This window comes from Lissotriton vulgaris, chromosome 2_1 (assembly GCF_964263255.1).
Source record: "Lissotriton vulgaris chromosome 2_1, aLisVul1.2, whole genome shotgun sequence".
NCBI classification, from domain to species: domain Eukaryota; kingdom Metazoa; phylum Chordata; class Amphibia; order Caudata; family Salamandridae; genus Lissotriton; species Lissotriton vulgaris.
This window is the reverse complement of record NC_141687.1, coordinates 58393550-58404621: the sequence shown is the minus strand read 5'-3', so window position 1 is coordinate 58404621 and position 11072 is coordinate 58393550. Positions and strand designations below refer to the sequence as shown.

At 43.1% G+C, this 11072-nt stretch overlaps 1 protein-coding gene across 1 annotated transcript in view; it reads right to left on the bottom strand.

Annotated features, from left to right (window-relative positions):
* Positions 1–5394: 5394 nt before the first annotated feature.
* LOC147729552 (sterol 26-hydroxylase, mitochondrial-like) overlaps positions 5395–11072 on the bottom strand; it is a 154967-nt gene continuing 149289 nt past the window's right edge. The window contains exon 10 of the mRNA XM_086954447.1: positions 5395–10873. Within this exon, the coding sequence (XP_086810573.1) occupies positions 10751–10873 (123 nt within the window). The 3' untranslated portion in view covers positions 5395–10750. The remainder of the gene's footprint in view (positions 10874–11072) is intronic.

Sequence of the window (11072 nt, the reverse complement as noted above, 5' to 3'; positions counted from 1 at the left end):
CGTCTCAACTCTCACAGCCGCCGCCTCCTCCCCTGAAGAATCGCCCTCCGCCTCCGTGTCGAGCACCACCACCTCCACACTGGCCCCGCCACCAGATGTTCCACCTACAAAGTACATTTAAGAATGTTAGAATAAAGCACTCACTAGTCACTAGTATTTGGTCTAGGAATGAAGACATGTGAAAACAATGTAATTTGTGACTGTCTACGTTAAAGTTAAAAAAAAAATGTCCCTTTTTCCAGGGAAGGTTGTCTTGCTGCACTTTTTGGCACAACTGATGAAGGCTGTTTTTTTAACACGCACCATTTTTCTCCACACAGACAGAAGATGGACTTCTAACAACAAGATCAAGTTGAAACCAGGTGAGAGCTCGGCTCGACCACAAGAAATGTCTTCAATTAATCGTCAGCACTAACCACTTTTCCATTATCAGTTAAACGTTTAGTTTTATTATGACTTGATTTTAATAAATGTGTTTACTTTTAATAAAGCTTTTAAACTTAAATACAATCTGTGTTTTTTGGTCCAGACTAGAGTGACTGAGCGAAAGGTTTTGCAATTTTTGCAAGCATGAGTCCAGATAGAACACTTCAAAAGACATTATGGACAATCCCAGAGGACTGCACTAAGTTGATAGAGCTATTGCTGACTAGAATCATGGGAGTTTCGCCAACCGTGCAATCTTAGTTAGCTACACAGACAGACTAATAAGAATAATCTAGTAATACCACAGGGAGTCATAGTAGAGGCAGGATAAGAATTTAGATACAGTCTACAAGAAGAGCAAAGACAATTTTGAAAAAAGTCAAATGAGGAACGCTAGGAAAAATAGGTACTAGTCTAAAATGAAAACTTACTGGGCCAGCAGAGGAGCCCTCGCCTGCCCGATCCTGGCCCTGTTGAACAGCATCCGCCGCCTGCTGCTCCTGTGTCCTCCTCTCGCCCCTGGGGGGAGCTGACGTACAACATGAAAGAAAGAACAGAAAACATGGATGATTGTTGCTTGTCAATGTCAACCAAATCAAACATTTCAAAAGAACAATAACAAAATATTTCCGCGAAATTATATTGATTATGGTTACTTTTCATTTATTTGCGGACCTGTGACTTCGAAAGTCACGTAACTCACTAAACAAAGTACTGAAACGTTCACCTAGGACTGGCAGGCAGCAGTCCGCAGGCAAGACGCAAAGTGACAGACAAACTCCATTGTGATTTCAGTCAGATCAGTGACAACACTAACAGTTGCCTGCTACATTACCAGTCATTTAAATAGTCAAACTATCAATCCACCGCCACTATTTTTCTTATTGTCAGGGTTACAAAGGAAGGGGCAGATTTAAGCCCTTGCGGCTCTTTTGCGCCGTTCTTGCGTGACTTTTGTGACGCAGCAGCTAAACAAAAAAGGGCGCCATGGTACGGCGTATAATATTATAACAACGTGACGCATTTGGGAGATGCATCCCGTTATAAAGCCCTGCGCCATCAGGGGGCGTTCCGGCGCAAGGGAGGGCATTCCTGCGCTGGAACACATCCTAATAGTGGCTGAGGGAAATCTACAAAATATCAATCAGTCACCTTTAGGACAATGATGCGTCACACAAACCCTGCACCTGCTTGAAGCAGACGTACGGCTTGACCCAGCATTGGGGAGATAGGGTACCCCAGAGCATTGATGGAGCTGCGCCATCGTTGCGACGCAACTCCAGCAGTAAAGCTTCGGTGACGTTTTGGGCCCATGGTGCGCCGCATTGCAAATACGGCGCACCATGTTTGGTGGTGGTAGCGGGCCGCACAATTAATGGCGCATCCCTGCTACTTTGCAGGGATGCGACGGTAATTGCAATTCTGCCCCTTAGGGGCATACTTACTTACGCGTTCTGGCGCATCTCCAGAGATGCGCCAGATCAAATGCGTCACGCAAAACTACCCTTGCGACACGGCAGATGTGCCTCATTTACAATGCGGCGCGCCCTGGCGCAAGGGTAGGCACTTGCGTGACGCATCTCGTCACGTAAGAGCGGCGCATCGCTGGAGTCACGTCGCCAACGCAATGCAACTCCAGTAATGCTCAGGGCCACCCAATACTTAACATGCTGTGTCAGTCCTTTCGCCTGCTTCGAGCAGACATAAGGAATTGAATTGACGTAGCAGCGTCGCAGAAGTGCCTGCGTTAAATCTTGTACATTTCACGGAGGCAATTTTGCGAGGCGCACAGCCGCTGGACCGCCCACCCTGCGTACTAGGAACGCATCCATTGTGGTGCAGGCCCATGGCTTTATAACGTGACGCATCTCCCTAGATGCGTCATGCTGTAAATGACTCGCAGGGATGCGGCACGTTTACGCCGCTGTTGCGTCACGCAAGGCAACGTAAACGTGGCGCAAGGGGCTTGTAAATGTAATCTGCCCCCTAGTGTCTAGCATTACGCAGTTCTGTAAAGTACACTCATACATAATAGTTACTCAGGCCAATGAGACCACGAAATAGAAAACAAATAAGCATAGTAGCAACGCCACTGAGAAGGAGAGCAGTGCACCTGAAATGCACAGAAGATTTTGAAATATAATTTAACTACAATGTAATCGTCATCAGCGGCATTATTGGCTTGCTCCATGTAAAAAACAAATATTTGCAATACAACAACACAGAGCAGGAGAAAACATCATAGTAGTGAGTGATTAAATGGCTACTACTACTCACCAAGCCCGGGGATCTCCAAGCCGAGCTGGTCCAGCAGGTCGCGCTCGCGGTCCAGGAGGTCCGTCCAGCGATGGGTGACCTGGCTGTAGGTGCGCTGGACCCCGTAGAGGTGGGATATGGCCCAGCACACCTTCTCCCACCGCTTCCGGCGCTCCCGCATGTTGTAGCCGCCGGCCGCGATCCTGCCGCCTCCCGCGATGGTCCTGGGCAGGCGGCGCTGGACGAAGTAGACCAGCGCGCCCACTTCCTCCGGGCTGAATATCTCCCGTCGCGTCACCTGCTCCCCCCTCAATCTCCCGCATGCTGTCCTGCCACTGGGTCCAGCACTACTCCCCGCCGCCGCTGCGGCCCTCAAGTGCCTGGGCAGCTTCACGGCGCCTGGCTTGACCATGGTCTGGGCAGGTAAGGTAGGAAGAAGTAGAAAATTAAGAAAGAATAGGATAGGGAAGAAGAAAAGAAAAGAGTTTAAAAAAGTAGTTTAAAAGTAAAGAAAAATAGCAGAAAAGACAAAAATATACAGCTAGGAAAAGAGAGGGATAGATAAGAAGCAAAATCGTAAAAAAAAAACTGAAAACAAGCAAAGGATGGCAAAGATACCAAGAGGATTAAACACCATGCCCAGACACAGGAAATGAATGAAAAACAAGATTGCCGGCGCCCGTTCACGAGCGCGAAAGAAAGTTCGCGCGAGATTTTCCTCGCGATCTCGTGCGAACCTGTAGATTTCCCGCGCGATCTCGTGCGAACCTCTACTCGCAATGCGCTTACTGCGCGAGATTATACATAGCGGGCGGAAACGGAAATACGTCACGGAAACAAAATGGCCGCGCCCGTACTCGACCTTGGGGTAAATTCGCGTGTTGCGCTGCAAGCGGCTCGCGAATACTGCAAAAAAACTCGCGAAACAACAAGCCGCAAAAAAAATAAAATGCTCATTCGCACGAATTGGCGGCTTCCGCGGTCGGTTTCGCACGACGCCGCGCCCCGCGAATAGCGCGAAAAAAACCGAAAAACGATTTCAGCAAAAGCAAAAGCAATGAGCAGGTGCAAAAGGTCAACCTCATGATTTGTAACGATTCTTTGTAGTGCTTCCTGAGGGGGCCCTCCAGAATTCGGTTGCCTGCTTGCAACTATTTTGTGTGACCCTGCTCTGACCTTAACTGTATGCCACAAAGGTCCTGATTTACAGCTAAAGGAGCAGACAAGCAGGTGCCAGGCTGGAACTTTAAATTCTTTCAGTGACACATTAATTAGCCCCTAATTCATTATTGTCAGTTGGGGCAGGGCAGGTGTTGTAACTAATTTTGCAACAATGAAAGCACTTAGCAAGTGCAAAATATCACTAATCAGGGCGCACTAAGGAAGCAGGTGCCAGCTAAAAAAATATTCTGTGACACATTAATCAGCCCCAAATTAATTCAGGTCACTTGAGGCAGGGAAGGTGTGCTTTGCTTTGCCGAAAATAATGTACACTGGACAACCAGAGGGTGTGGTGATGAAACAGAGGGTGGCATGGGTGGGCCAGAGGGTGGCATGAGTAGTCAGAGAGTGGCAGTGGTGACAGAGAGTGGCAGTGATGAAGAAGTGTCCCAAACAGGCTGGACATGTAGAAACAACAAGTTCGCAAAACTTGCGACCCGACAGGTAAGTTCGCAAATTGCGAAATTGTAAAAACCCTCGCGAACTGGCAGAAACACGGGCGAACACAAAAAAAAAAAATCCGCAAATTCGCGGGAATTCGCGGATTTTGCGGATTGCGAATCCGCAAAATTCGCGAACGCGAGATCCGCAAAATTCGCCCATGCTTACCTGGAACACCCTCCCCACCAACCTACGGCAGACCCAAGACCTACTGGCCTTCAGAAGACTCCTCAAGACCTGGCTCTTCGATCAGTAGCAGCACCCACCTCCCCCCAGCGCCTTGAGACCCTCACGGGTCGTGCGCTTTATAAGTATCTTGATTGATTGATTGATTGATTGGGAGTAACTGTCACTATACGGTGTGCTGCTTTATCGGCCTGCCTGCAAGACTGGAGGTGAACTTCAGAATAAATTGAGGTGGACAGGCCTTCAAAGTTAACCCACACTTGTCACTGCGAGGGTCCACCTGCTGGTGCTAAGACACCACGGTTTTTAAGATCTTGCGGGCCTTCTAAGGTCTAGCACAGGAATGTGCTCCCTCAGGGGGAGTGGTCTGGTGGACTGATCATGAAGGCTGAACCTCGTTCCCCAGTTCCAAATTCAGAAGCTCTGACCATAGTGCCACATCCTCTCTCCCACTGAACACCATACTGCCCCACTGAGAGAAACTTGGACTGCACTGACCCGCTACAAACACTGCGATGTGACTCCATTCAAATTACACACTAGACAAGAGCAATATGCTGCCTAAAAAAAATTAACATCCTAGAAAAAGCAAAAACTCATAGGGAATGCAAGATTAAGTAAAGCATGTGAAATGTAAGCAGAGATGGTTACCTTTTTCCTTTTACACTCATTATTCTGAAATTAGTGAGTGCTTTTGTCTGAAAAGTTAAGGCCATGAATACAGGGCCCAGAAGGGCCCGGTTTCAATGCCCAGTGCTTATATCCTTACAAAACGTAAGCAGTATGGTTTAAAAAGACCACATTTGTGAAAACACGGCCGCAGTACACATTCTGTTTTTCCAATTCACCCATCAAGCAGCTCAATTTCAATTTCAAATCAGCTTTATTCGGTTCATTAAAAAATCACTATAAATGCACAAAAATCATACAACATTGATGTCATTAAAAAGGAACACAATTCATACAATATAGTTTCATTTTATACATAAGATAAAAATAGTTTTATAAGATGGATTATTTATAAATGTAGGTACTTGGGATTCTCTTTACATGTTGAGCTTTCAGTGAGAAAAAATTACATTAACACAGCTAAGTTTTTATCGTCCAAATTCTCATATAATAAGGCTTCCAATAAGATAAGTTATTTTCTTTTCCTAATTGCACATTGTACATATTTTTTGCATTTCCTAGATTACAAATTAGACTAAAAGCATGTTTATAGTTAAAAAGTCTATTAGATAAAAATAAAGGCTTTAAAAACATTTTCCGAATGTCTATATAAAATTTACAAAATAGGATAAAGTGCATAGTTGATTGGACTGATCTTCCGTCACAGGGACAATTTGGTTGTTTGCGAATCCATTTATTCTAATTGGGAAGGCTACTTTAAAATGTAATGTGTCCATCCTCAACCTTGTTAGGTAAAACCTATGCTGGATGTTTCTCACTAAAACAAAGTATAGGGGCAGGCCAACCACGGCCAACCGTTCGTGATAGGAGACAACACTTTCTTTTAGTTTAGCAGCTCTATCTCTGTCATTTATCACAAGTTTGAGATATCTGGCCCTCAAATCCCTTTTACTGATCTCTAGGGTGGTAGCAGGGTTCTTTATATCATAATCAATTTTACAGTATGTTAATAATTTAAAAATATGCTCCAACCATGGGATTTTCCTGTGGGATTCAAGTGACAGACATTCCATTATAATTTCTTTAGAAAATGTAGTTTCGTCTTTGGACCATATTCCTTTCCACAGGAGCAGGGCTGCTAAATTTATCGAGTCAGTTAGATATAGAGCCATTATTTCCTTATGTACTATACAGTTTGCAGTGGCTTGGGGGACCGCTAATAATCTTTTAAGGAATTTACTTTCTTGTATTTGTAAGGTAGCAACAGATGTTCTCCCCCAAATCGTGACCCCATAGCAAACCCCAGTAATACACTTGCTCCGGTAGAGAGCTAAGATCTCTCGTATGGGCTTGTTCAATATTTTAGTTGCAAATCTAAAAATGCTATCCGTTACTCTTAAAAATTTCAAAGTGTTCTGTTCAATATGCGAGTTCCACCCACCCGTTTTACTAAAAAGCATTCCTAAGTGTGGGAAGGTAGAGACTCTATTCATAGCAACCTTGCTGACATGGTGTTGTCTGATCTTTGGTCTATTTTTCCCACATGTCATCACAAAAGTTTTTTTTAAATTTAGCTGTAAACTCTTATTAGTCATAAAAGACACAAAGTTGTCAATTAAAAGTTGCAGCACATTTGCTGTCCTAGAAATTAGGACAGCGTTGTCTGCATATAAAAGCACAGGCGTAGAACGCATGCCAACTTTTGGGGCGTCTGGGGCCAATGTTTGTAGAAAAGAGTCTACACTGTTTATATATAGAGAAAATAAAAAGGGCACCAATACACAACCCTGTCTTATGCCACGAGTAACTTTAAAGGCTAAAGTACGTTCTCCCCTTTTTCCATAGCGCACCCTAGAAATCTAAAAATTATAAATCTGGGCCCAATAATTAATTATTTCTAAGGGTGCGCCCTGCTCCTGTAGGGTTTGCCATAATGTTTGATGATTAACTAGGTCAAAGGCACTAGTTAAATCTACAAAACACAAGTGTAGCGCTCCTTCTTTTCCCTATTAGTAGATCTACTTTCAGGCATTGTTCCACCGTTCCAATACCTCTTCTAAAACCATATTGGGCATCCGATAATATATTAACTCCGGCAGCCCAACTTTCAAGCCTATCTAGCAAAATACGGCCAATCACTTTAAAAGAAGAATCAAGAAGAGATATTGGTCGGTAGCAAGATGCCATTCCCCTATTCCCTTTTAAAAAAATAGGTACAATTATACTCTCTACCCAAGTCGCAGGTAGAATGCCTTTCAATGTAGCGTTAAAAACATTTAATAAGATGGGTATCGACAATGCCATGTTAAACTTAAATACATCAATTGGTACAACATCTGTACCAGACGCTTTCCCGTTTGCGCTTTTTTCTAGGGCAGTTTTTATCTCGTCTAGAGTTATTGGAGCCAATCCAACGGCTTCTATAGTTTAAATTTGTCAGTAATGGCATTAATCCCTACACTAGCGCTTGTGTTAAAAATATGCTCGAAATGAGGCACCCAAACTTCTAACAGTATTGATCGTTTGATCATTTGTAGCTGCAGCTTGGGTTAGTTTTTCCCACGCCCCCTCCCGTATCTCTGTTTTCCTTTCTTTTAAGGCGGAATGATAATCTTTCCTCACTCTTCGAATCCTGATGTTATCTCTTGGTTTATGTTTTGACGCCAGTTTCAGTTCTCTATTAACCATCTAGGGTTAAAGTTGCATGTTTGTGTTTTTCCTTTCAATTGTAAGACCCCTGGCAATTGAGGTTGTGATTTTACAGAAAGCATTTACAGTTGACTGGGCAGTAGAAGAGACTTTGAGACAGATATCAATGTCTCCCTGTGATTTCTCCAAAAATTGTTCCATTAAAGTAATTGGATTCACTGTTGTCCATTTAATGGAAACTCCATTACTCCCATAGGGGGCAATTTCGTCGCCCATTAATTTTCTTCTTTTCCTTATCCAGAGATCCAACTTAATTATGATGGTTAATGGGTTATGATCACTAAAAAGGCTTTTTTCAATATAAGAGGAAATCACCTGATTACAACAATTGCAGGACACAAGGAAATGGTCGATATTAGAGGACGACCTACTACCTACGACCGAGGATACCATATGTTCTCCATCAGAGCCAACTGGTTCCAAAACAGGTAAATCGTACTTATGCATCATGTAATTAATTGACTCACCATACCCATGGGGCACAAAGTGCAGGACCCCTCCCCCCCCAGCATCATAATAACTGCAAGGTTCGCCCCCATCATAGGCACACTTTACATAGTTAAAATCACCAGCCCAAATAAGATTACAATCCCCTTTGACACCCTTCAAAAAATGATCCAAATCATTCTCCATCAATGTAAGTAAATTTGATTTAGTTTTGTTAAAAACATTATTATAAAAATGTATAATAACATATGCCTGGTTTTCAAGCGATCGGAGTTCCATGAATTGATAATGTTAGGATGAGTCAAAGATTTTTCTTAAGGCTAATGGTGAAGTGACCACAATCAGGGTAGCAAGACCATCTTTTGTTCTTTCCATCAATAAGCTATTTCAATACCTCCAGGAATGGTGCACTTTCCCACACAGGGAAAACAATGTTGTTTAAAGAGAGACGAGAAAACAAAAGTAGGACTTCACTGGCAAACACTGCAAAGAGGCTTTTTGGATCCATTTCACAGGGGAGCAAATAAATGAAAGGAGGAAAGAGAGGGTAATTACACATTTCTTGAAATCTCGGTTTTCACTAAATGGGGAAGAGCTAGACAGAAAGAGAGGGAAGAGGGGGAATAAAGTGGGAAGGGCTGCTGCCAGCCACAGGAGAACTGGACACTCTCCTTGTCTTCTCTGGGCACAAAGGAAAAGACAGTCCTTTTCTTTCTCTGCCCGTTCCGCCCCTCCCAAAGCGCAGAGCCTTAACTATCGGCGTTGGCGAATTCTGCCCACCGGGACGCATCTTTAAAATAAGAAAGTAGGGGAACGGAATGCCGATCCCGTCCACTTTGACCACTATCCCAACCATAAATATGAAAGCATTGTATTTGTAGAACCTTACGTACAATTGTACCTCTAAACTTATGAGGGAAGATACACAGCATTCATTAACTAGGGAGAATCCAGTAAAGTAGTTTTCCTACAAAGAAACAGATCCATCCAAAAATAGGTGTATTTTGAATTCCCTTTATCTAGGAACATGGGGATATCCATCTGACATTGTTGTTCGTGGATACAAATTAATGCCTTCATATTTTTAGACTACTGCACCAACAAAGCGCTCTAACCAGCCTAGATTTTCTCATGGATAAGGTCATACAATGTTGTATGTTACATGTCAAACTAGGCTCTTGCACAGTAAATCATGGATGACCAGAGTGGCAACCGTGAGCTGCATCACCAATTCTTACGGCAAAGCTTCCTGGCTCTGCCTTAAAGCATTAGAATAGATAACTCACCACTCGACGTTCTGAATTTAACAAAGGAATTGATATGAACTCAAATAATTTCAATTTTGAAATTGCATTTAACCACATTTCACATCTGCTAATGTCTCAACATAGTGCATACATAGTGCATACCCCTGTACAATAAGGAGTGTGTTCCCTCATCTGAGGAGCAACTTGCATTGAGATTCTAAAAACACGTTACTAGAGCTCTCAGGGCAGAACTCTCTAATCTCCTCAGTTATTAAAGTAATGGCTCCAAAGTCACTCTGTATATGTACAGATTATAATAGAGTGACACAAAACAAACTTTTATCTCATAAAAAAGTATTTTCAGATTGGCCACTAACACATGGTTTAGCATCATTCTGCTGATATCATATGGGCTTTTAGTCCCATGAGGAAGTGCTTAGAAGGAAGGAAATCATAACTGATTCCCGCTTTTCTTGGTGTCCATTGGTATCAATCACTGAGTTTACCTTTTATATCAGTAAAAACTGTGCTTGTGTTTCTGATTAGGCAGTGGTCTGTAAACTGGCCAATAGGTCATAACCATTTGAAACTTGTCAACTGCAATTTCCACCACAGAGAGGGATCTGAATTCATGGAATGTTTGCAGGTGAATCAGTATTTTTCCCTTGAAGACAGAGATCCTTTTCTCAGCCTATAAGAATAATATGATACTGTTCAATTCCCATACTTTATGGTGACAAAGTATGGAAAGCAATTCAGAGTACATTTGCAGAACCTGTCATTTCGTGCCCTACCAGAAGATGGTCGGTCGGCGAAGGTCTGAATCTGTAGACAGTGAAATGAGTCAAATATGAATTGTAGAAGCGAAAAGTTCAATTTTACATTCTTCTTGCAAGAGTAACTCAGCACCTGTTATCTCAACAGGGACTAGGCTGAAGTCAAGGCAAACATTCGACATACGTCTCTCGGAAGCATCCAATCTGCTCCACACTGCAATCCACTACTCAACCAATCACAGCCTGGCTTTAACTGGAAATGTAATGCAAGGTCCATGGAATATTACTTGGACAAGGCACGTGACCAGGGCCAATATCACTTTCATTTGTCTTGCTTGGGTGCAGTTTCGCGACACCCCACCTCCTCCAGGAACTCCATCTAAGCCATCATGTCCATGATGCTCTGTTCGGTCATCTTCTGCCTCGATCGAGGAAGTCGAGGGAGATCGCCTTGTCTGGGATCAGGATATCCTCATTCACAGCTTTCACCTCCCCTAGATCTGATGCGGGGATCATTTCAAACGTTTGCACCAACTACAGATTTAAGGAAACAAATAGGGAAATAAAATGACTGAGTTTTGAAGAGACTCACATATACTGCAGGGTTTACATAAAACACACAATGCTGGTGTTTTTATCTGTTTCTACTAGATTACAGCTTGGCAAACAAAGAAACTGGTGGAGCACAGACAAAATATAGTAAATTGCCCAGAATAACAGAATTTGGAAACCT